At 46.0% G+C, this 26,099-nt stretch overlaps 1 protein-coding gene and 1 long non-coding RNA gene across 9 annotated transcripts in view; one reads left to right on the top strand and one right to left on the bottom strand.

The window, feature by feature from the left end:
- SLC4A4 (solute carrier family 4 member 4) overlaps nt 1-26,099 on the top strand; it is a 188,823-nt gene that overhangs the window by 29,133 nt on the left and 133,591 nt on the right. For 3 of the 7 annotated variants that reach the window (XM_082236335.1, XM_082236332.1, XM_082236333.1), the window contains exon 1: nt 14,141-14,953. In XM_082236335.1, coding sequence (XP_082092461.1) covers nt 14,776-14,953 — 178 coding nt within the window. In that variant the 5' untranslated portion in view covers nt 14,141-14,775. Of the gene's footprint in view, nt 1-14,137; nt 14,954-26,099 lie in introns of those variants that run through there. The other 4 variants (XM_082236334.1, XM_082236336.1, XM_082236331.1 and 1 more) reach the window with 3 other exon arrangements.
- The window catches only part of LOC309540160, a 57,428-nt gene continuing 49,359 nt past the window's right edge, over nt 18,031-26,099 (bottom strand). Inside the window, exon 4 of one of the 2 annotated variants that reach the window (XR_014223083.1) lies at nt 18,031-19,256. This is a non-coding gene — a long non-coding RNA (uncharacterized lncRNA). Of the gene's footprint in view, nt 19,257-24,946; nt 25,438-26,099 lie in introns of those variants that run through there. The other variant, XR_014223084.1, reaches the window with a different exon arrangement.

The raw sequence follows: 26,099 nt of genomic DNA, 5'->3' as shown, positions 1-26,099 counted from the left end.
CAGCTACTTTTTGGACTACAATTCTCGTTATCCCTGCCCACCGGTCCTTCTAGCTAGAGTTGATGATGGAAGTTGTAGTCCAAAAACAGCTGGAGACCCAATTTTGGGAAACAGTGGTATAGGCAATAGTGAATCAACCAGACCAATGATCTGAGTCTGTGTGAGGCATCTTTCCATATTCCTGCTTCACACCTTGATTTCCATGCGGGGAGAGAGAGCGCAGAATGTGGGCCTTGTCTGTCATTCTTGTCCCCTGTTTCCCTTAACGTGGGGAGAAAACTTAAAAATAAACCAGGGAGGCCCTGCATTTCTCTTGATGTGTGTAAGGACCTTCTGCCAGCCCTGAAAGGTTAAAAGAGCCAAATAGCCTTTTGGTTTCTAGGCAAAATTTTGGGGTAAAACCTGAATCTCGGAGCCCACCTTGACTTAAAATCAAGGGCAAAAGAAGGCTGTTGTTGTTGTTTAGTCATTTAGTCGTGTCCGACTCTTCGTGACCCCATGGACCAGAGCACGCCAGGCACTCCTGTCTTCCACTGCCTCCCACAGTTTGGTCAAACTCATGCTGGTAGCTTCGAGAACACTGTCCAACCATCTCGTCCTCTGTCGTCCCCTTCTCCTTGTGCCCTCAGTCTTCCCCAACATCAGGGTCTTTTCCAGGGAGTCTTCTCTTCTCATGAGGTGGCCAAAGTACTGGAGCCTCGGCTTCAGGAAGACTGAGTGGGCCCCAAATCGGAAATGTTTTGTTTTTTTTAATTATAGAAAAGGTTAATTGGGCCTGACAGCCATGAATGGTGGTTCAAGGAAGGGAGATGGCGTCTTCCACTGAAGGCACATAAATGGATTTTTTTTTGTTCTTGATCCCCTGTATTCCGCAAACGGAACTACCAGTCTCAGCAGCTGTAGGGTTACTGGGTTGTGTGACTCCCCCCAAGGGCTAGGGAGAGTCGCGAGAAAGAGAGAAGAGCCGTCTTGATTGGCTGCATTTGGCCTGCAAACCTGAGATGATTCACACCTTAGTGTAGACATTATGGCGCTAGGTGTGGCTTTGTCCATTTTCTACATTAAGCTTATATCCATACAAAGAACTGTAATACATGAAGTGGTCTCAGATATAATCGTCTGTGTTTGCATGCAATGTTAAGCCCAGACGTTCTGGCTTATTAGGAACAAGCAGCATGCTGGTGCTCACTGCCTAATGGTGCCCACATTACTCTTCCTCCGAGCACTGGGTGAGTTCACATTACTGCATTAGAGCACAGTTAATTTGCTGGGGGGTTTTTGTGTGTGTGTGGTGCATTTCACAGATCTTCACGTCAGCACAGCTTCATCAGTGTCAGATTCGTTGCTGTTTGGTAACAAACCAGGGGGCGCTGACAGGGCAGGGATGTCTTCACCCTACGCAAAGATGTTCCCACCTTGGCCGGGGATGAGATAGGAACAACTTAATTGGCATGAAGCTGGTTTGAGAAACAAGCCGTCAAACAGTAGTATCTTACAAGAAGGTGTATTTCGGATAGCGTTGCGTGAACACTAAATAAACACCCAGTAAATAGGAGTGTGAAACCTTGGCTTCCCATTAACAAACCCGGGATCGTGGTTTGTTGCTCCCTAACAAGCCACAAACACTAGTCAGCCTGAAGCCATGGTTTGTTAGGGAGCAAGAAACCATGCTCCTTGGCTTGCAGCTAATGGCTTCCTGGTTTGCTTATCTTGCTTGTGGCAGGAGAGGATTAATGTGGGAGAGATGAAGCAGCAATCATTCCTAAATAAATTTATGAAAAGCCAGAAGGTCTAGTTTATTGTTGCATGCAAACACAGTCAATACCTCTCTGGATCAACCTGCACTGAAAACATGAGTTTCTGAGTCACAAGCTGGATATTAAGACAGCAAATGTTTCAGGAATCAGAAGCAGTTGTTGCTGGCCTTGTTGCTTTTACTGTTGGGTCCTAATGTGTGGAAGTTTTGTTTTACTAGCGGAGAAAACAAGACCTAGATGATGACCGAATGCGGTTATTATGAATTACACCTGCTTCTTGGCTAGTAATTTTGGAGTTTTCTTAACCACAGACCTTGTTAAAAGTGTATTTATCACCACTGTAGCCTTGTTTGTTTTTTGTGGTCACTATCCTACCATAGTGGTGTAGAATCATAGAATCATAGAATCATAGAGTTGGAAGAGACCACAAGGGCCATCGAGTCCAACCCCCTGCCAAGCAGGAAACACCATCAGAGCACTCCTGACATGTGATTTCATGTCTAGATTTCTACCCTTGCTTCTCTCTACGGATATATAATGTCACCACAGCGGGAGGATACTGGGCATATGATCGGGCATAAAGGAGCTGCTTTGTGACTCTGATGTGTAAGGGAAATGGTTCGCTTGCAAACGGTCAGCTTTCCTCTGTTCATTGTTGATCTCTTTCTTGTTCATTGTTATCTTTCTTGCACCAGTTCCCCCCTCCCCTTTCCTAGCACTCCCTGCGGTATTCAACACGGTTTGCTAGATTTCCCCGTGCCCTATGAATTATATTTCAAGCCTGCATTTTGGACTCAAATGTCCAGGCACCAACTTGCATACTGGCCTGGGACAAGGAAGTGTTACCTAATGAATGGATAGAAATTGATTTGGAGAGGGGCAGCCCAGCTGGTGGCTGCTGTGTTTTTTAATTGGGAAAAAAATTATTAAAATAAAGTTACCTAATGGAAGACAAAGGAAACTGAAAAACCAATCTGGATATAAGGTTGCAAGGGATATGATTATTTGGTGTTTTTCCTGGGTGCTCCAACCACTTCAGCACATTATCTCAGCAATTCTTACAATGATATCCCAAGTTACTAGCGTGGATTTCTAGTGGGAAAGTGCTTGGGGGCAGAGTGGGAGGGTATTCCCTGAACTGAGCAAGTTCAAGGTGAACCTGAGACTTGGCACATGGACTTCTTAGCTCATGAAGTCTCTTCATCACTTTTGATGCCTTCCTTGCCTGTTCACAAAGATTGGCTGTTGGTATAGCTTGCCCCATTTATAATGATTTGGGCCTTAACACACTCTGGCTTTTGAAAAATCCGCTTTGCTTTGCTGCTCCTTTTCTGGTTGGGTCATTCTAGTAATATGATTCTAATTCATAGCGTGACTATGGCAGTGTGGTTTGAGGCCCCACCCAGCGTAACTCCAAAGAGGGCTACTGTAAGCAGAATTTCCATTTCATACCTCAGCTGATCTCATGGCCAAAGCACCAAACATCTTTCCCAGCAGCTGACTTGTTCATGTTTCAAGGATGATGCCTTGCAAGGGAGTCCTTCTGGAATGATAAACTCCGGAAGGCTAGTTCTAAGAGAGAAAGGGATGTCAGAACTGTGAATATTTTGCCTTTATTGGGAGAAAGGGAGATTACAGTCCAGCAGATTGTCCAAGGACACCAATCCATCAACATGTTCCTTGCAGAAACTCAGGCTATGTACACAGAGAGGATTCGAATGCAGTGAGGTAGTTACTTCCCCTCTGTCACATTTTTAGATTGCTGTACACACCAGGGAAGGGACGCGGGTGACGCTGTGGGTTAAACCACAGAGCCTAGGGCTTGCCGATCAGAAGGTCGGCGGTTCGAATCCCCGCGATGACGGGGTGAGCTCCTGTTGTTCGGTCCCTGCTCCTGCCAACCTAGCAGTTCGAAAGCACATCAAAGTGCAAGTAGATAAACCTTCTCCGGCGAGAAGGTAAATGGCGTTTCCATGTGCTGCTCTGGTTCACCAGAAGCGGCTTAGTCATGCTGGCCACATGACCTGGAAGCTGTACGCCGGCTCTCTCGGCCAATAAAGCGTACGCCGGCTCTCTCGGCCAATAAAGCGAGATGAGCTCTGCAACCCCAGAGTCGTCTGCAACTAGACCTAATGGTCAGGGGTCCCTTTACCTTTACACACTAGGGAGCAAGCGGGGATGTTTTTACCCAATGCACATTGCCTGATTTGTTTCTGAATGCCTACAACTCCCCGCACTGTCGGTGGAGCACGTCAATGGCTATCTGTACTGTACATACCTCAGCTTAACAGTGGCTTATGTTTTCAAATTGGATGGAAGCTGGTTTGAGGGGAGAATGCATCAAACGACAGCATTTCTCAAGAAACTACAGAATAGGTATGGGATAGCTCAGGTAGAGCATGAGGCTTTTAACCTCAGGGTCGTGGGTTGGAGCCCCATGTTGGGCAAGGAGATCCCTGCCTTGCACAGGGTTGGACTAGATGACCCCCCGGGATCCCTCCCAACTCTACACATGGATTAAGTCGTGTGTACTTTGCTTCAGACACTGGCAGTGGGAGGACACTGGAGCTGGAGCAAATGATAATTGGTACACAGCCTCATTTAAAATGAACGGGAGCCGAGGAAGCGCTTAATAATGGCCTCCAGTTTAGCAAGGAAATTGTATGCTGGTGTCTGCTACTCTGTGCTAAGCACTGTTATAAACAAAAATCTGCCCTTTTCCCCTTATGGGGCACCAAGAGCTCATGTAGAGTCCTTACACAGGTTTCCTATTGGTAGGAGAAAATAACAGAGGCCAACCAGAGAATATTGAGAAGCAAAGCAGCTAGTAAGCCTGATCTTTATTGATCTGTTGCAACAGGGTCCTCACTCACCACACACAGGAGGGAGGAGGAACGCAGAACAATGGAGCGCAAATTGCCACCTTGTAGATCAAGACCACCCCCAGAAACATCATACATACATCACAGAAGGGGTGTAACCTAAGACCACCCCCCAGATACATCATACCTACATCACAGAAAAGGCGGTCTAAAACAGAAATTTGAATGTTGTTTTTCTCCTGTTATTGTTTATCTCATGTCTGGCAGGTTACTTGATTGGATACCCTGCTTACTTGATTGGATTGCCTGGGGAGCCTGACCAGTCTTTAGTGATGATAAACACTTAGTTCCTGGGCCATGTCACAGGCTCGCACCCTATTCATATCTTAAATGTGCCCTTAAGTCAGGATTTGTGAGGAAAGCGGCAATGGGGAGGTTTCCTGACCCCCCCTCCCTCCTTGCAGGGAAAACATTTGGTCAGTTTGGGAATCAAAATGGTCTCAGGTCGGTCTTCCTGTGTTGATCTATGTACCTGCTTGGTTAGTACACTTATGAACATTTAACATACCGTATTTTTCGCCCCATAGGACGCACCGGCCCATAGGATGCACCAAGTTTTTTTGGGGGGAAATAAAGAAAAAAAAAATTATTTCCCCCCCAGGCGCTTGTGGGGCTGGCAGCGGGGAGAAGCACTCTTCTCCCCGCCGCCCGCCTGCAGACCAGGTCCGGGGACAGCAGGAAGACGCGCTGCGCCTCCCAGCTGTCCCCGGAGCTTGCGGGGCTGGCAGCGGGGAGAAGCACGCATCTCCCCACCGTCAGCCTCCAAACCACATCGGGAGACAGTGGGATGGCAGTGTTCCGCCTCCCCGCTGTCCCCCGACCTTGTGGGGCTGGCGCTGCGGCTCTCCTGAAGCCTGGAGAGCGAGAGGGGTCGTGCGCACCGACCCCTCTCGCTTTCCAGGCTTCAGCGAAAGCCTGCATTCGCCCCATAGGATGCACACACATTTCCCCTTCATTTTTGGAGGGGAAAAAGTGCGTCCTATAGGGCGAAAAACATGGTATATCTAAGACCTCAGAATTCCTATCACAGCACCCTTGCTAAGTTGGGGTGTCAGACTCTGGGATGCTCCCCCCAGTCCCTTTGGATGAATGAGGTTGCCCTTGTTTTGCTCAGAGAATTTCTGCTATGTTTCTCTGCACCTTATGAAGAAGTGTGATGTTCATGGAACCTCCTTAGATTTTAAGATACCACCTTGCTTCCTCCTCAAAAGGTGGAAAGGGGTGCCTAACTGGTTTTGAAGTGTGTGTGTGTTTGTGTGTAAACTTTTTTAGATATTTGAATATGTACATAGGGCCTGATGAAGTATTTTGTGACACATCCTGGTTTGCAGGGGAGGGTTGGTTTTTTTTTGAATGATTTATTCAAACTTTCTCAATGATTAATTCAAACTTCCTGCTTGTATTGAGAAATTCCTTTCAACGGGGAAGTTACATGAGTCATTGACTGACTTGGGGCCATCAACTGATTTAAAGAATTTCTAGGTGACTTATCAGTCTAAAGGAACTTGGTACATGTGGGTTGCACAATGCCAAACCCTTGCTATTCAAGTTACCAGGAATCTCAGGTGGGCAGAGTGCTGCTGCGCTCGTGTAGGCTTCTCGCAGGCATCTGATTGGCCACTGTGGGAACAGGATGTGGGACTAGATGGGCCACTGTATGTAAGGGATATTTGCAACATGTTTCGTTGCAGCTGGGGCAGATGAAGGCGTCCAGTTGTGCAGCTGCAGATGTACGATGGCATTTCTTGTCTCTGCGGTCATCCCTACTCTGGTCACTGCTATGGATACAGGACCTGACTGCCTGTCTCCAGGCACTGTCTACAAGGGATTCCCACATGGCGGGGTTGATGTTGACAGGTTTCATGCCATGACACTTGCAGACATCTTTGTAATGCAGAGTTGGTCTGCCAATAGACTTGATGCCTGAAGCCAGCTCTCTGTAGAGCATGTCCTTTAGTGTGTGTGTGTGTGTGTGTGTGTGTGTGTGTACTCTCTCTCTCTCTCTCTCTCTCTCTCACACACACACACACACACACACACACACAGTGGTGCCTCAGGTTACAGACGCTTCAGGTTACAGATGCTTCAGGTTACAGACTCCGCTAACCCAGAAATAGTACCTCAGGTTAAGAACTTTGCTTCAAGATGAGAACAGAAGTTGCGCAGCGGCAGCAACGGGAGGCCCCATTAGCGAAAGTGGTACCTCAGGTTAAGAACAGTTTCAGGTTAGGAACGGACTTCCAGAACGAATTAAGTTCTTAACCCGAGGTACCACTGTATATATATTCTGTTAAAAGACACAGGAAGAGCATTTCCTGCTTGGCAGGGGGTTGGATTTGATGGCCCTTGTGGTCTCTTCCAACTCTATGATTCTATGATTCTATGATCCCACACAAGTGTGTCCATAAGGTGGCAAGCAAACCAATTAAATTTTGCCCTTTGCCATCCTGATATGTAAAGATTTAGTTGAGTGAAGCACTGGAGTGAAGCGTTCAGTTGTAGTAAATACTTTGCTATTCCTGCTAAGGTTTGGTGAAGAGCTCTAATTTTGGCACTCCGTGAACTGAATTGAACTGCAAGACATGCTGAAATCTATTCAGAAGTCTCTTTCAGAGCCCCATACGAGGTCTACATTTCCATTCGGCGACTTGGAGGAAAAGTACGCCAAGGATGGGAAAATGTCACCTAGCTAGATGAAATTTTGTACAAAGTGTGTGCAGGGACTCCTAGCTAAACGTATATATGAGGAAAATGTTCCCAGAGCAGAGGGTGTTTGAAAATCATTGATCGTGCTAGTCAAGATCATATGTTCAAGCACAGCATGTGTGAGCCAATATTTTCCCGAATGGAAGTAAGTTAAACTACATCGTATAGTTAGTAGATCCAAACCTCTACCTCCGTTTCAATAGCAGACTGCTGCCATGGAAGTTCAGGTACTAGGTAGGCGAAATATTTTGAATTTTGTGTGCAGAAATATTTGTGTGTATGTGTTTGTGCTTTTTCCAGCTGGATCATGCTTAACTGTCCTGGTGGTACTTATTTGTGTAGCCGGAAGATCTAATTTCACAACTGGGAGGGGCCAAGGCCGATTTCATTCTGTGTAATTCTAACATTATGCTCCTGTGTTGACCAACAGGGTCAAGCTATTAATGGAGTCGCTGTTCTCTCTCTCCCTCCCCACTGCTGCCTGCCTCCCTCCCCTCCCCTGACTTTGCATGCTCTCTTAGCCTGTTCTGACTTCACCGACTGCAAAGGGAGTGGTATTTCAACTGGGCTCTTTTATTGGACGTACTGAACGCTACCCATATAGGTTCCTCAGCTGACTGACGTTCCTTCAGTGCGTTTGGCATAAACTTTTGCTACATTTTCCCTGCAGGTTTCGAAAGCAACCTTGAAATGACAGCAGTCAAAATTTCCGCCCCCTCTCCCAGCAAATTGGAATTTCTGTGCAGAGATTCCTAGGACTGTGGCAGAGGTCTGAACTTCGATTCTGACACAAAAACAACTGTAAATATCTTGTGTACGAAGCATTTACAAGGAGGTATATACTGTGGGCTTGTGAAGTTTCTTTCTTCCTATTTTAAAAAGAGAGATACCAAGAACAGCTGGAAGAGCTTCTGACGGAATTAGGTAGCTTCAAGAGAAGCGTAAATGAACACGCTTGAGAGTGTGGAACCATAATAAAAAAGGACACTAAATGAGGATATCTAAGAGGATTTTTTAAAATAAAAAAGCAACATTTTGAATTATCAATAACCCTCACTTTAATTTGTATGTCATTTTAGGACATCTTAATTTTAGACCCTAGAAAAGCCAATAAGTAGAACTAGATTTTCTTGTTATTGGAAATACATTTGCCATATACTGACATTTGTGATAGCTCCAATGTTATGTCAGTATCTGCAATTCAAGGTACAACACTAAGTGTGCTTACCTGGGAGTAAGTCCCGTTGACCTCAGCTGGACTTACTTCTGAGTAGACATACATAGGATTGCACTCGGGTTCTTCCTTTTTTTAAAATCAGCTGTTACAAGAGCAGGTTGATCTAACAGATTAAATGTTCACTTTTTTTTTTAGTTGTTATGAATGTTTTAAATAAAAATATATAAAGTATTCCCAGCGAGCAAATTTTCAGACTACTCGCTTTCTGTATTTAAAATTAATAGCAGTGCATTTCTCACTAAGTATGAAATATACTTTTCTGAAAGCCTTTGACATCTTGACATCTTCAAGACTGAACTAGAGCTGTAATTTTTTACCTGGCTGGCATCCATCTGTCTCAGGAGACAATGGAAGGGTTGTGCCTTCAGGGGTGAAGTCAAACCGTTGGGGAGTTAAAGGGCCCCGCTGTAAGAAATGTGTATTTTCAATGTGGACTTAAAAAGATTATGAAGAGCTCTGCTTCACACAAAAGACCCACCGACCTGGACAGATACTTATTGAAGACCCACTGGCAGGATATGGGGAGATAAAAAAACAACAGATCACTTTCTAGATTTATATGAAGAGTTCTGCCAGTATAGCTTCACTGGATGCATTCTTATTCTTATTCTTTATTATTCTTATTCTTTATTATTATTATTTTGTACCTGTTCCCCCTTCAAGCAGAAAAAAGAAAAGTGTTTCTCAATGGCTGTCAGTGAATAATTGTCCATTTAAACCTAGCACAAGAAGGCCTTTCCTCTGTTGCACAGTTGATTTGCATTAAAAAGCATTAAAAAATATATAAATCTGTAGGCTGTGATGAGACTCTGTAGCCGAAAGGTGGCAGTACCCCATCTGTTTAGCTCCTTTTACTCCTTTGGAGAGAAGCAGCTTAATTTCTGCTCGCATCTGGCTTGGACACACTGATTAACAATTCAAATCCTTCACACTATGAGGGCGAAATTCACGACTGCCTGTTTGCGTGGTTGTCAACCCACAAGTTTCAAACACATATTTTTAGGACACCCAAAGCTACTATTATTAAAAGAGTGCATTAAAGTGGCTTTTAGGGCAGTTGCCCTCACGAGGTGGCATACGAATAAATTTCACGATAAGCGATTGTGGACAATATTAAGGTCCCATCAATCCACACTGCAGCTCTGAAAACGAGCACAACAATGAATAAAAAGTGGATTGAAATAATAAGACATAACAACTAGTAGAACGTGGATCGAAATAGTGGGTTCCTGTGCAACTGCTCTCTCCCTCCTTCCCCAGAATGTTTGGCCTCAAAATCCTTCATGGTTTTTAAGCAGACAACCTTTTGCTATCCAGACAATATAAATAGATTTTGTGCAGTAATCAAGGGAGCAATACATGTGCAGAAGATTTCTGTACAGACCAGAAATTCCTCACCATCTGTTCCAGCTGTTGTTCAGCTGAATTTATAGCAAGCGACTACTTTGCTGCTTCAAAAGAATTGCATGTGTATGCAGATGCATGAGATCACATAGCATGTCCATGGCTATAGCCTGCACCAAAAAAATCACCCATCTACTGTTTCGTGGGGCCGCAATGGCACAAAAACATGGTTACAAAGCACAGATCCACATGGATTCCCAGGGTTTTTGCATTGGGTCACCCCAAACTCACCGTCAAATCACTTGCCTGTGGCCACAGCATGAACCACAAAAATCATACATCCGCTGCTTCGTTCAGAATATTTTTTTTCTTGTTTTCCTTCTCTAAAAACTAGGTGCGTCTTATGGTCAGGTGTGTCTAATGGAGCAAAAAATACGGTAATACTAAGCTGTGGTTTGTTAGAGTTGTCCCACAAACAGGTGAAACAAATCATGGTTTAATTTCTCCAAAGTTTGGTTTTTATTGGACAGGTGAACCCAACTGCCTACAGAACCTCTGTCTTGTTGGGATTCAGTCTCAGTTAACTAGCCCCAGACCATGACAGCCTCCAGACTCAAATAACCCATTGACCCGCTGAAATTCAGCTGGGTGTCATAAGCACACAGCCCCGCAAAATCTCCTGATGAGCTCGTCCAGTAGCTTCACGAAGATGTTAATGCCATGATGCGTGCACTCGTGGGATCCCACAGCACAAATGCCATGGGGCTGAGGAGAAGTCAGAATGCTGCCTTCTGGAATTGGCCCTGTAGGTATGGAGCGGGAACACAGCAAACACAATCGGGGGAACCTCCCAAAACAGTGGAAATCATGTACGAAAAGATCTATCAAACAGCAAGAACTTTGATAATAAACCAAGGCTGATAGTATCAGCCGCCGCCAAGAGAACAAGTAGAATCAACAGGGACATGCTACCCTTCCCCTCTCCTGACTGAGGTCACCCATCAGAGTGACCAAGGCTGTTTGAGAGCTGATGCCTGAAACAAGATTAGATATACTACTTTCTCCAGACATGCCTGGAGATGTCCTGCCACCACTGTCTTCAGCATCTTGTCCCTTTTCCCAGAGCACAGCTTTGAGAAGAGGACCGAGGAGATGGGGCCTAAATTACCTGCAAACTTGAAATGGCAGCTGGCAAATACCATTGTCCTCCATTGCTCCTTTTTTGCCATTCATTTAGCCATTGTGGAGTGCAGTGTGGGAACAGATTTGGCCTCTTGAGTTCAAGATTCTGATCCCTAGCGTATCGCAATACAGTGGTACCTTGGGTTAAGTACTTAATTCGTTCCAGAGGTCCGTTCTGAACCTGAAACTGTTCTTAACCTGAAGTACCACTTTAGCTAATGGGGCCTCCCGCTGCCACCGCGCCACCAGAGCACAATTTCTGTTCTCATACTGAAGCAAAGTTCTTAACCCGAGGTACTATTTCTGGGTTAGCGGAGTCTGTAACCTGAAGCGTCTATAACCTGAGGTACCACTGTATGCAAAGCAGTCTTGCTGTCCGTGGGTTTGAGAAGTATGCAGCACAATCCTACTCGCATCTACTCAGAAGTAAATCCCATAAAGCTGGCCTAGATTCAGCTGGACAGATGCGATAGCGGAATGCGGCACGCGTCCCACTACTGCAGTTGGACTTTCTCCATTTCTCCTTGCACCTCTGCAAATTGTCTTGGGGGGTGGGTGGGAGTACCCCCAGAACAGTATGCAGCGGGAGGCGAGGGGAGATTGTTTGGGCTTGTGCTGACGGAACAAGCATAATAGAGCAACGTTGAATTCCTCTCTTGGTGTTTTAGCCAAGCCCCACTTACTACAGCCCAAAGACTGATATCGATGCGCAAGAAAGATGAGTCAATGGTCCCCTTTAGTCAGTAGATTGAAGATATGATAGCATTTGCAATTTATGAATGGATTGCTTACAGATGTGGGCTTTGTATGGCAGTTACAATGATATTTGAAATGTGTTTATACAAAACTTAGTAAAGGTAAAGGGACCCCTGACCATTAGGTCCAGTCGTGGCCGACTCGGGCTTTGCGGCGCTCATCTCGCTTTATTGGCCAAGGGAGCCGGCGTACAGCTTCCAGGTCATGTGGCCAGCATGACTAAGCCACTTCTGGCAAACCAGAGCAGCACACAGAAACGCTGTTTACCTTTCCGCCGGAGCGGTACCTATTTATCTACTTGCACTTTGACGTGCTTTCGAACTGCTTGGTGGGCAGGAGCAGGGACCGAACAAAGGGAGCTCACCCCGTCGCGGGGATTTGAACCGCTGACCTTCTGATCTGCAAGTCCTAGGCTCTGTGGTTTAATTCACAGTGCCACCTGCGTCCCTATACAAAACTTAGTAGGTTGTAAATAACCACATATTGTTAGTAACACTTTTATATACCTATGCACTAGATAAGCATATATTAAATTGTGGTTGTTTGCCTATACAGTCATACCTCGGGTTACAGGCGCTTCAGATTGGGTTTTTTCGGGTTATGGACCCGCCGGAACCCGTATGTACTGGAACAGGTTACTTCCGGGTTTTGGCAGTCACATATGTGCAGAAGTGCCGAATTGCAACCTGTGCATGCGCAGACGTGGCACTGCAGGTTGTGAACACTGCAGGTTGCGAACATGCCTCCCACATGGATCATGTTTGCAACCCGAGCGTCACTATAGTGATATATTATAACTTTTCGTTTCATTTCCTTTTCGTGCACTTTTCATTTTTGCTTTATTCTGTGCAACTTGCAATAACTTTTTTAAAGCAATACACCGAAATCTCCCCCCTCCCTGCCTTGGCGCAAAATCGAGAGAATGTTTATTAGGGCTTAAATAAACACCAATATACTGGTATGGTATTGTATTAGGGAGCAATTTTAACCATGTTCCCCACAAACCTGGTCGCGCTTTGTGGCGGTCTGCCCTACCACATACAGTAGGTGGGACAGAAAATGACCAGGGATGAGGGGGGGGGGGCAGGCAGATCTCTGCATCATCCTGTAGCTGCCATTGTAATCAGGCCCAGATTGGGTCTGATCCCGTCACATCATGGCAGTGGGGCCAGCTTTCAATCCAATGGATTCTGGGCTGCCTCATCCCTCCTCTGGGGAAGCTCCATATTTTTTGGGGGGGGGGGTTTGGTCCTCACCAGTGGCACTTCCACTTGCCCACAGATTCAGTGTGTGGAGGGAGACACTCCCATCCAGTCGACCAACAACTCCCGCCCAGCGCAATGATGGTTCATTTATTATTATTATTATTTATTTTATTGTATCCGACCCTTTCCCCAGCTAAGGAGCTCAGCAGGTGGCGTCCCCCTCCCATGTAATCCCACGACAGCCCTGTGAGTTAAGCTGGGCTGAGGGGCAGTGACCTGCCTAAAGGTCACCTGGTGGCCGAGTGGGGATTTGAACCCAAGTCCTAGCCCAGCACTTTAACCATCACCCCACACTGGCCATATCTGGGTTGCTCTGCCCATCTGCTAGCCTAACATCAATTAAATTCGCCAACAACAACAACCATTTATTTATTTGTATCCCGCACATCTGAATGAGTTGCCCCAGCCACTCTGGGCAGCTTCCAAACATAGTACAGTGGTACCTCGGGTTAAGTACTTAATTCGTTCTGGAGGTCCGTTCTGAACCTGAAACTGTTCTTAACCTGAAGCACCACTTTAGCTAATGGGGTCTCCTGCTGCCTCTGCTTCGCTGCTGCACGATTTCTGTTCTTATCCTGAAGCAAAGTTCTTAACCCAAGCTACTATTTCTGGGTTGGCGGAGTCTGTAACCTGAAGCGTATGTAACCTGAAGCGTATGTAACCCGAGGTACCACTGTAAAACCTTAAAACCTAAAAGGCTTCCCTATACAGGACTGCCTTCAGATGTCTCCTAATATATAATTGCTCATCTCCTTGACATCCTTCCACAGGGATGGCGGCACTACCGAGAATGCCCTCTGCCTGGTTCCCTGTAGCTTCACTTCTTGCAGTGTGGGAACTGCCAGAAGGCCGTCGGTGCTGGACCTCGGTGTCCTAGTAAAATCTCTATGCTCGACACATGAAGCATTCTTTCTTTCTATGCACACATGCTTGGAGGAGAACGGGAAGTGTCTCTTCTGGGAAACCTTTTAAGCCAGTTGTTGTTTTTGAAAGGGAGGGGGGAAAATAAATCAATGAATGGAATTCAATAACTGTTGCAGCCTCATTAACGTTTTTATTTGTGATAAGGGGATGGAGGGAATCGACAAGATACGCGTGCTTGAGAGGGAGGGAACTGGAGAAGAACGATAGGTGGGTGACCGTCCGAGGTATGCAAATGAGCCTGGCGCTCTGACTTGCTGGAGCTTGCTGGTCCCTGGATAATCCTCAGATGTCAGATTTCCGTAAGGCTAACATGTGACACGCAGCTTTGCCTCGCAGTGAAGAAGTGTGCTTTGCTGGTATTAAGGGGGCTGGCAGGAGGATCGGCCCCGTCTGTGGGTTTGCACGCATCTGCTGCCGCCTTTTGCTAGACGATGCGCGCCTCTCTGTGGACAGCCAACTTGCGTGGGGGTTCTTTTAAACGTGAATGCTTCCGCCAGCGGCTCTAGCCCCTCTTCCTCTTCGCGGCATCTCTTTAATTAAAAAGAAAAGGAAGGAGAAGACAAAAGCCTTCTAGTTGCAAGCACCCTTTCCCCCTCTCCCACCTGCCCCGTCTTGCGATGCCCCGTCGAGATTAGGAGCTGAGCATCGTGGGACCCGTAGGGGGGGAGCTCCATGAAGGAGTGGCGAGCCCAGAGTGAAAAGCGACCCTGCTCTCTTGTAACATGAACAATAGCCTGCAAGTGAATCTGCCCAGAAGCTGGGCTAGTTTGAGCGGCTCCCTCCAGGAGAAGTCTGAACACTCTTTCTTCCTTTTCTACTACTACAGGATGGAGGATGAGGCGGTCTTGGACAGAGGGGCCTCTTTCCTGAAGCATGTGTGCGACGACGAGGAGGTGGAAGGTAAGGAACTGTCCTTCGTTTCTTTGTGTCTTGGTTTCGTGAATGGATCAAAGGTTGCCCCTTTCATGATCCAGAGGCATTGTGGGTTGGGGAAGCCTCCTTACTGGCTGAACTGCACTTGGGAATGAATGGGAAGCGTTCATTAATAATGGAGAGTTTTGTTTTGAGAATGTCTATGGGGTGTTTCTGAGTGCCACGTTTTTTCCACGCTTCCGAGTTAATGCATACTTGGTTCTCATGCAGTTTTGGCTTTTGATGTGTGGAATACTTATCGGTGCTTAGCGAATCGCTGCTCCGCAAAGGATAATGCAGACGGCAAGGCGTTTAGCGGGCCTGATGCTAAACGAGGCCGGCAGAGCTGGCTCTGAAAGGGAGGCCTTGGAGGGGCAGAGGCGGGGCCCTCTCTAAGAGGATCACTTCTTTTCTTTCCTGAGGGATTCTTTCAGATCAGGGCACGACTTTTCATGACGGAAGGCTTTCTCTCCAGTCCCCTCCCACTTAAAACTTCACCGAGCAGAGCAGCAGAGAAGTTTTCCCTTTTGCCTTTCCACAAAGGCGGAAAGGAAGCATACCTGTCAATCTGCAAAACGTTTTTTAGTGCCACGCATTGGTAGATTTTTCGCATGACTCTTGAAAGCTCCTGGAGAGAGGGGTAGCGTTCTCAGATTCCATGGGCCAGCTTTTAACTTTGGATTTGCATGGAAGCCAGTCCATTGAGTTTGTGCGGGCTTGTGGACACATGAAGTTCCTGCAGGGAAAAATTAGTAATCCCCCCCCCCAAAAAAAAAAACTTCTGGGAAGGCTCAGTTGCTGAAAATATTCCTGTTGTGAGTTCATTTGCTTTTTAACAAACAAAAAACTTAAAACTGATTTCATTATCTGTTTCTCATGGGTTTAAAAGCCCAGAGTCAATTCCAAACTAGTCAGAGTTTGGGGAACATCTCTAGTAACACCATTTAGAAAATAAATTCATTCATTTATTTATTCATTATCTTTTCTGTTGTGGATACTCATACCAATTGCCTTTACTTCAGCAATTTTATTTATTTATTTTTTTGAAAAAGCTTTCATGCTTAGAATGACTTGTTTTGCCAAATGGGTTGACAGAACGAGGGATACACTGCGAGCGACATTTTCCTGCGCTGGCAAAACATGCACGCTGAAATATGAGATTTGACAGTATTATGATAACATTTGCACCCCGTCCTTCCTCTATGGAATGCAGGCTGCTGTTCGTGGGATTGCCTCGTTTTATTATGATAGCAACTTTGAGAGACAGCTTAAGGCTAGATTGGGCAGCCTTCCTGAAGGCACCAGAAGAGTGAGGCCTTGTAATTGCAGACAAAGTGGGTGGGGTCCCTTGCAAGACCCTGTCCTTAGGTTGACCCCAAGGTGAGTCCCCTCCAGCAACTCCACTGGGCCCAGACTTTTCATAGATGCTGCCTCCTGCAACATATACTCACTTGGCAGAGAGCAGTAGGACTTTCCTTTATGTATCACTGAATCACAGAGCTGGAAGGGACCCTGAGGGCCATCTACTGCAACCCCTTGTAATGCAGGAATCTCAGCTAAAGCATCCATGCCAGATGGCCACCTAACCTCTGCTTAAAAACCTCCAAGGAAGGAGAGTCCACCATCAAACAGCTATTTCTGTCAGAAAGTTCTTCCTGATGTTTAGTTGAAATCTCCTTTTTTGTGTGTAACTTGAATCAATTGGTTTGGGTCTTACCCTCCAGAGCAGGAGAAAACAAGCTTGCTCCGCCCTCCATGTGACAGCCCTTGCGATATTTGAAGATGTTATTGTATCTCCTCTGAACCTCCTCTTTCCCAGGCTAAACAGACTCCATCATCCCTAACTAATCACCAAATGAGTCCAGAACATCTGGGAAGTCACAGTTCCCCCACAACCCTGTTAAAAGGGCATAGGATGTCAATCAAATAAACCACAGGCTTGTTTTCCTTAAGTGCCACCAAAGCAGCGTTTATAAAACCCACTGGAAGGCAAACCTCAGTTTTGGGGCTCCTCTTCACTCTTTTAATTCAGGTGTGGGGAACTGGACCCGGCTGTATCCTTATTTCCACACACACCTTTTGGCCAAATTTGACAGGTGGGCGGACTCACCCACATGCTGACAATCAGCTGATCGTTGGTGGTTGGGAAACCTTATGTGCCACATCTACAAAGTGTTGCTGATGTTTGGGGAAGTCCTATGTGTAGCACTTCAAGGGCACTGACTGTCAGCTGATTGTTGCTGTTCACCTACCAGGCTTATAGTAGTGAGACGTTCCTACCAAAGTGAACACCTGCACACTGCTTTTCCTCACAGGGGCTGCTACTCCTTGAGGAAATGTACCTTCTTGGTTGCCCGGAAGATGCTGTTTCTCTGGTCCTTTCACCTATGTGCCGATATTTTGGAAACTTGAATATCCTCCTTCATAATAAGAATTTCATTATTTATATCCCCCCCCATCTGACTGGGTTGCCCCATCCACTCTGGGCAGCTTCCAACGTGTATAAAAACATAATAAAACATAACACGTTAAAAGACTTCCCTATACAGGGCTGCCTTCAGATGTCTTCAGAAAGTCATGTAATTGGTTATCTCCTTGTCATCTGATGGGAGGGTGTTCCATAAGGAGGGTGCCACTACCGAGGAGGCCCTCTGCCTGGTTCCCTGTAGCTTTACTTCTTGCAGTGATGGAACCAGCAAAAGACCCTTGGAGGAGGACCTCAGTGTCAGGGTTTATTTTATTTTATTTTATTTATACCCCGTCCTGCCCTGCCAAGACTGGGCTCAGGGTGGCTATCATCAGATATAAAAACAGTTGATTAAAATACAACTTAAAAACAAGATTAAAATGCAGCCTCATTTCAGTGGAAACCCAGATCAAAAACTGTTTGGGGGGGGGAGAAAACATCAAATCTTCACCAAGGCCAACTATCCAGACTGGTCCTACGTGGACCAGAAAAAAGCCAGGGAAGTCCCCAAATAGGGGTTCCATCACAGAAGGAATAGGAAAGAGGAGGAAGGGATCAGACTGGTTCCAAGCCGAAGGCCAGGCGGAACAACTCTTACAGGCTCTGTGGAAAGAAATCAGATCCCGCAGGGCCCTGGTCTCATGAGACTGAGCGTTCCACCAGGCCGGAGCCAGTGTTGAAAAGGCCCTGGCCCTGGTTGAGGCTAATCTGACTTCCTTAGGGCCCGGGACCTCTAGAGTGTTGCTATTTATGGACCTTAAGGTCCTCCACGGGGCATACCAGGAGAGGGTCCTAGGCCGCAAAGGGCTTTAAAGGTCAAAAGCAGCACCTTAAACCTGACCCTGTCCTCCACGTTGAATGATGGTGATGGAGACACTCCTTCGGGTTTACAGGGCGGAGGCTGTCTAGGGCTTTAAAGGTCAGCAACAACACTTTGAAATGTGCTTGGAAGTATCCTTCCTTAGAAACACTTTCCTCTGGAGCCCACCTTGTTGATAGCTTGTTCCTTTCTGAACTTGAATGCCCCACTGTTGGCTCCTGCCTTCCGAAGGGGTTTTACTCCTAGTCCTCACGCATGGTCCCTTCTGAATTAGAGTAAAAGTGTTCAGAGAGGTTTCTGGCCTGGTTCTTAACAGAGAGTGTCATGGCAGGAGCAAGTTTACCCCTCCTTGGCTTCTTGGTACATTCCTTCCTTGAGAGGCCAAATAGTCTTAAATCCTGAACTTGGTGGAGCTTCAGATGTGTTTTACAAGATAAAACGTTTTTGCCCTAAGAAATGGAAAGCATTTCAGAGCTCCACCTTTATCCTTTCGAGATAAGCCCTTTGGCTCAGCAAACGTGAATTCCTGTGAAAGTTGTGGCAGCCTCTATGACTTCATAGGGGAGTGGAGAAATCGAGATTTCTCATCTGACAGCTCAATTACTGGAATTTTGAAGGAAGCAGGAAGAGGGTCCCGGAGGGCTTGTCCATTCATATATTTTTTTTGTACCTGTAATAGACAGATGTTCAGCAGTTGCTCAGATTTTCTGTCTGGAGGGTTAATTAGATGGAAAATGGAGGATGGAAAATGGATTAACACGACTCCCATTAACGCAGATGGAAGTTAGCCACAAATTATGAGCAATTTTTGTGTGTATAGTGCATTCATCAGACTGAGTGCTTTAGAGATAAGTTTATCTTACTTGCCTTCTCAGCAACTGCAGGGGATTCTTGTTTCTCTGTGGCTCCAATTCACGATGTTGAATGCAATATTGGAGTTGGGGCTGCCTCCATCTTTTTCTGGTGTTGTAATTAGGGGCTGGATTCTAGGCCAAATCCTGTCTCTGGAGGACAAGAGAACTGTGTGAAACTCAGTGACAACAGGCAAGCCTGGGGTGGAATGGGAGAAAGGACCATTTGACCTCCACCTCTTATTTTCATTCACAAAATAGCCATCATAGTTGCTGACCAGGAACATGCTGTTGCATTTAGAAAGCCGGTAGCAAGCTTTTCTTCATGGAAATGACTTTCCTTTTAAAAATCCAAACTCCTGTCCTACTGTCTACATTTCCTGTTTTTATTTTAAACATTTAGGGATTCTAGAGTTCCAGTATCACAGGTTAAGTAAGACTGCTGTTGCAAAACCTTTAGGTACAGGCAATAATCATGGCATGTCAGGAACAAAAAATGATAAGTCCAACATTAGACAATACGCAGCATCGTTTCAGACAGAAACAATGCCCCCCACAGTTTAACAAGCTATAGATTGTTTAATTGGTCAAAGGCAGGGGTCAGCAAACTTTTTCAGCAGGGGGCCGGTCCACTGTCCCTCAGACCTTGTGGGGGGCCGGACTGTATTTTGGGGAAAAAAGAAGAACAAATTCCTATTCCCCAGAAATAACCCAGAGATGCATTTTAAATAAAAGGACACATTCTACTCATGTAAAAACACGCTGATTCCTGGACCGTCCATGGGCCGGATTTAGAAGGTGATTGGGCCGGATCTGGCCCCCGGGCCTTAGTTTGCCTACCCATGGTCAAAGGCCTGGGAGAAGAGGAATGCTTTGCTTGGCGCTTAAAGATATGTAAGCCCCCCAGGGGAAAGAGCCACTGCAGAAAAGGCTCTGTATGTTGTTGTTATTGTTTGTTAATATGTTATGTATTTTCGTGGTGTTATGTTGCAAACCGCCCTGTGATCCTTATATGAAGGGTGGTATAGAAATTTAACAAAAAATAAACAAAAAAAGCAAAAAGAAAATGGTGCTGTCAAAAGCCATGAAAATGCACCCAGAGTTGGAAGATAGGTTTCTGCATCTCCCTCCCCATACCCTATTGTGGTCTCCCTGTAATGAAAGCCTTTATAATTTTTTTTTGGGGGGGGGCGTTAAATAGAAGCTCAGAAAAATTCAGTGTGGTCCAATTTCAAATTTCAGTCCTACCTTTAAAACCTTGCCTTTTTAAAGTAGGATCCAAGTCGCACTTGCTTGATCAGAGCAGGGATCATGGCAACGCAAGCCTGATGGCTTCTCTAACCTCTCACACTCGCAAAGGAAGAAAAGCAGATTAGATGCCTGGGAGTGCGACTCTAGCAACAGGTTTACAAGCGATGAATGAAAGGACTGCCCCAATCCCCTCAGAAGTGCTTTTCTATCTCTGCCTTGACTACATCGCAATGGTTGCTCCTCAGCTTCCAGTTTAAGGGGCCAACTCTGACATGTAGCTCCCTCAGTGTAGGAAGTTGCCTTATGCACAGTCCCAACTAGCTCAGTATTATTATTATTATTATTAATACTACACAATATTAAGAAGCAGTTTTAAACAACTTGCAATCACAAAATAAGGTGGCTGCTAAAAATATTCACCTCAACTTATGTAAGGTAGCCTTCTTTACATTTACTCAGGCTGGGGATAGGATGGAGGTGTGTAATGAGTTAGTGACAACACTAACTTAAGTTTTAGATATAGGGGTTTAGAGGTGGGTGGGTTTTTTTGGATGAGTGTTTTTTTTGTTGGGTTTTTTTGGTATTGAACCCTGCTCGAATCTTGTATATATGCCAACAAAAGTTTGAGAAGGGACGCGGGTGGCGCTGTGGTCTAAACCACTGAGCCTAGGGCTTGCTGATCAGAAGGTCGGCGGTTTGAATCCCTGTGATGGGGTGAGCGCCTGTTGTTCAGTCCCTGCTCCTGCCCACCTAGCAGTTCGAAAGCACGTCAAGTGCAAGTAGATAAATAGGTACCACTCCGGTGGGAAGGTAAACTGTGTTTCCGTGCACTGCTCTGGTTTGCCAGAAGCGGCTTAGTCACGCTGGCCACATTACCTGGAAGCTGTCTGCGGACAAACGCCAACTCCCTCAGCCTATAGAGCAAGATGAGCGCTGCAACCCCAGAGTTGTCTGCAACTGGACTTAACTGTCAGGGGTACCTTTACCTTTTTAAAAGTTTGAGAATCTGAAAATCTAAACCTCAAGTGGCAAATATCAGGGGAAAGCGGCATGTGTTTAGTATTATCTGGTAGCTGCACAACGAAGGCATCAGGCACACCTCTGTGGGAAGGGAGTTCTGCAGGTTAGGGGCTGCCACAGAGAAGGCCCTCTCCCAGGCCTCCCCTCCCTGAGCCTCTAACAGTGAAGGCACCACCTGGAGAGCCCCTTCTGCTAATCTCATCACCCGAGAGGGTCTGTAGGGATGGGGGTGGTCTTTCAGATATTGGTCCATCTAGTTCAGTATTGTCTACACTGGCTGGCAGTGGCTCTCCAGGGTTTCAAGACAGAGTCTTTCCCTTTCTGGAGATTCCAGGAATTGAACCTGGGAACTTCTGTGGATAGAACAAGCATGAATGTATTACAGATCAAGCGTTGTGCAAGCCACAGTTTGGTGCTAAATGGGTGTAACATGGGAAGTAGTTCTGTGTCTTTGTAAGAAATGGGGTGAGAGAGGCATGCATTTTGTTTTGGAGCACAGGGTTTAAACTGGTCATGTGGGTCAGAAAAGCTGTCCCCTGACCTTCCCCTCTCTTCCCCTCCTCCCTTTAGTATCAGACCGTCTTGCAAGCCAAGTCTTCTGGCGTGTTCTTGCATGTCACGAAAGTCTTCAGAGGTCATTTATATAAAAGATTACACTGGCCTTTGGAAGACACTTGCGTTTCAAAGACCTGATTAGAAATGATCAGGCTATTCTGCTGTCGCATACTTGATAAGACGTGTCCCCCCTTCTTATCCTTTTCATTGTCCATAAAAGGTTTAATTATAACTTTGAGATAAGTGCTGAATCCCCACTTAGATTTCCCAGTCTCGATAAGCTAGAGAACTTGTTAAATAAGGGTTAGTGGAAGCTGGTGGTTCTGATATGATTTATATAACCCAGGGGTGGAGGGATGGACTCCCTGGATTATTCATCAGCCTTTTGTGCCCCCTCCACTGCTTCAGCCTCGGAGTTTGAACTGCTTCCTGTCACAGGCTCTTTCTACTCACTAAACCCTGTTGCCCTTTCAGCATCTGGCCCTTCCTCCCAATCTTCTCCCTCTGACCTTTCCTCTGTGTCCCACCACCAATCCCCTGGCTCTGAGCCTTCCTCTCCTGGGGTTTCCCTTGGGGGTTCCCTGGCTGGTGCCTTCCACCACTCCTCTTTGTCCAGCCAGTCCCTGACAGCCATGTTGGCTGGGGCAGATGGGAGTTGGAGTACCAACATCTGGAAGGCCAAAGGTTCCCTGTTCTCTAGACGAGCACTGGGGAGAAGAACGAACCATGTGCGATCATGTAGACCAAGGAGACCAACCACGAGTTCCCTTCCTAGCATAACCTCATGAAACTACTTTTCAAGGATGGGCTTGAGCCAATGCACTACAGTCCCAACCATCCAACCTTCATCCTCACAAGGTGACATGGAAGGATCAAAAGCTTCAAGGCAGCGGTTCTCAACCTGTGGGTCCCCAGATGTTGTTGGACTACAACTCCCATCATCCCTGAGCTCTGGCCTTGCTAGCTAGGGGTGATGGGAGTTGTAGTTCAACAACATCTGGGGACCCACAGGTTGAGAAAAGCTGTTCTAAGGGGACCAACAGAGACACTCCCCCTATATAGCCCTCCCAGAGGCAATCTACTAGGGCAGGCCCATCCAACTCCGAAGAGACTGCAAACTACTCCCAGTGTAAAAAAAAACCTGGAAGTGATCTACCCATTGTCATTGAGGATTGACCAGAATTGTCCAGCTTTTTTGGGGCAAACAAAAGTTGTTGAGCTTCTTTTGGGAATACCACAGCTGTTGAGCTTTTTGGGGGGAGAATCAAATACTCATCTCAAACTCATCTCAAACTCCATCAATAACAAACGCTCGAAACGTATTCAACAGTGCAATAAGAAAACACAAAACAATGCTCACTTTACGTGGCAGAGGGACAGAGTGAGGGGGGCGGGGGCTGGAAGCAATCATTCAAAGGTTTTTCTACACCTGCGATCAATAAGGAGCCAGCGATTGACCGGGATCACCAGGGGATCTACCTGTTGACCGTGGTCGACCCGTTGAACATGTCTGTACTAGGGTGATAAAGGTCTCAAAACCAGGCCCAAGGCCTGAATACATCCAAAACAGTGAGTTTACCTGATGCCTCCAGCACAGAAAAGAGAAAATGAACATTAGTTTGCTCTAGCTGCTGATTGCAGAATTCTCAGTTCCTCTCCAGCTGCTCTCTCTCTCTCTCCAGCTTTTTAGCTAGAGGGCTCTCTGGCCCCACCTTGGCAACTTCTCACAGTTTGTCAGGTTTTGCTTTTGTTTTTTTGGCTGCAGTTTGTGGCTGGCATAACCTAATTCCCATGCCTCTCAGCCAACTCTTCTCTCCGTCTCAGCTTTGGGGAAGCCACCTGCCAGTCTTCGATCTTCAGATAGTCAGCTCAAGTGCTTCGCTCTAAATCATCCTGACCTCGTGCCCACTGAATGTTTGGGACTACAGCTCCCATCAACCAAAGCCATCTGGCAAAGCCTGGTCCAAATTTTACACCCTTCCTGAATTTCAAAATGTTAATACCACCTTCAAAACGCCAATATATAGTCCTTGTCGGTGACTCTGATGTGTTTCATCTCCCCCAAATTCCTCTGCTTTCCAGGGCTAGACCTTTTTTTCTTTTGCTTATGGTTCCTATGCCCAGAATTCTCCTCCTAGGTTGACCTGCATAATTCTACTTGTCCCTTTCTTTTATTTCATATACAATATATTATTTATATAATATACAAAAGATTGTATCCCACCTTTCCAGTGCCTCTTTGCTACTCAGTGTGGCTCACAAGTGCTTAGAGTCACAATACAACAATAAAAATAACATGAAAATGCAGCAACAAAATACAGAACATAAGCAACAACCAATACAGTGGTACCTCGCATTAAGTACTTAATTCATTCCAGAGGTCTGTTCTTAACCTGAAACTGTTCTTAACCTGAAGCACCACTTTAGCTAATGGGGCCTCCTCCTGCTGCTGCGCTGCTGCTGCACAATTTCTGTTCTCATCCTGAAGCAAAGTTCTTAACCCAAGGTACTATTTCTGGGTTAGTGGAGTCTGTAACCTGAAGCCTATGTAAACCGAGGTACCACTGTAATTGTTCATTTTTAATTATTGCATCTGTCCTTTGCTTTATACATTAGAAAAGGTCTCAGAGCAGCTCAAGAGAATGAAATACAATGACTAAAAGCATTTGAAAACAAAAAATTTGAAAACAATGAAAAATTCAAATTTCATAAAATGCTCATTAAAAGGTCTTTCCCACCACATTAAAAGATGAGCAGTGCTGTAGGAGGCAACTTGACTACCAAAGGTGTGAATTAAAAGACACCTAAAAACTCACACCTTTGGCGCCTGGTGTGTCTCCCTGGAGAGAGCATCCGACAGACAAGATCTCTTCTATTCCCACTCCCAAACCGATTGTTTCCACGAAACCGTAGCTCTTCCCTCCCACCCCAGAACAAAGCCAAAGCATGTGCAACTGCACTTACACACACCAATCCCCTGTTACCTTCCCATCCCTCCCTCCTCGTCAGCCCTTTAGTTAATTTCCTTAACTGCTGAAATTTGGATTGTAAGCTCCTTGGGGCAGGGGACTCAATATGTTCCCCCGCATCTTTCAACCTGCAACATGTCAATGGATAAATAATAAGGGATGCATTTTGCGGCAAGCCTGACATTGAGCTAGGGATGAAAAGATGAGCGCAGGGTGCCTCTCAGGACAGCCGCATTACGTGCCATTGAAAATCAGAGTTGGCAGGATCAAATCTGCAAGGCACATTCAGTAGAAAACTGGTGCCGTCCTTTGGTTGTTGGAGCAGCAGTTGCTACCTCTGATGAATTGTTTTAATGCCGTGGTCAGCTTGATAATAGAAACACATCATAGTAAGCCTGTAGTCCTAATACTTTAATATGCTGCCAACAGAACTAGACAATCTCTTTAATCCCTCGATCACATGTGCACCAGTGCAGCTTTTTGTAGCATGAATCTGAAGTTGTGTTGTGTGTGCATTACTTTCCTGCTCTCCCCGTATTCTGCAGAAGAGAGAAAATCACAGTATTGCTTTAGGTGCTTCAGTAAGAGAAACAAGACACACAGAGAGAATGGGTTTTCTGCTTCCCCCCTCCCTGCCCCCATCAGAGACTTTCTTGGAGGAAATGGTTGGCATGTGTATACAATATCAAGATAAACTCCTAGACTTTCCTCCCAGGAGCGCCTCAGCAGGAAACACTTGACACAATTTTTCAGTGAGCCTTTATGTACGAGATCTCACCCCCCCCCATTTACTAATGCAACTTGAGTTTTCCCATGAGAATGAGACTGTAAATGGTTCTTGCCATAATCCCACTCGGCTTCAAGCTGATCAAGCTTTTTCCAGTGGTGTTTCAAATATACATGATTTCTCTTAAACGCACAGTGCCTTGGAACATAACCCCTGCATAAATTGGGAGTTGCCTGTATGGGATATGGCCCCCCACCCCCGGATATGTGTATTTTGGTGTCTGGCTCAAAGTTGCTGGAGAATTTGTTGATTTCCCCCTAAAGCTTTAATGTTTAGCATTGCGAATCACAGGCAGTTAATCCAAGGCACAGATACACAAAGGCGGAAGGCAGGTGAGCCAGGTATTCAGGTTGATCTGATGGTGATGCACAACTTGCAACCCCGTTATAAGTCGGCTGGGTTCAGGTTGGGATG

The sequence above is a fragment of the Podarcis vaucheri genome (genome assembly GCF_965113315.1).
Source record: "Podarcis vaucheri genome assembly, chromosome: 9".
NCBI classification, from domain to species: Eukaryota; Metazoa; Chordata; class Lepidosauria; order Squamata; family Lacertidae; genus Podarcis; species Podarcis vaucheri.
Note: the sequence above shows the minus strand (reverse complement) of the source record. Positions and strands in the feature narration are given on the sequence as shown.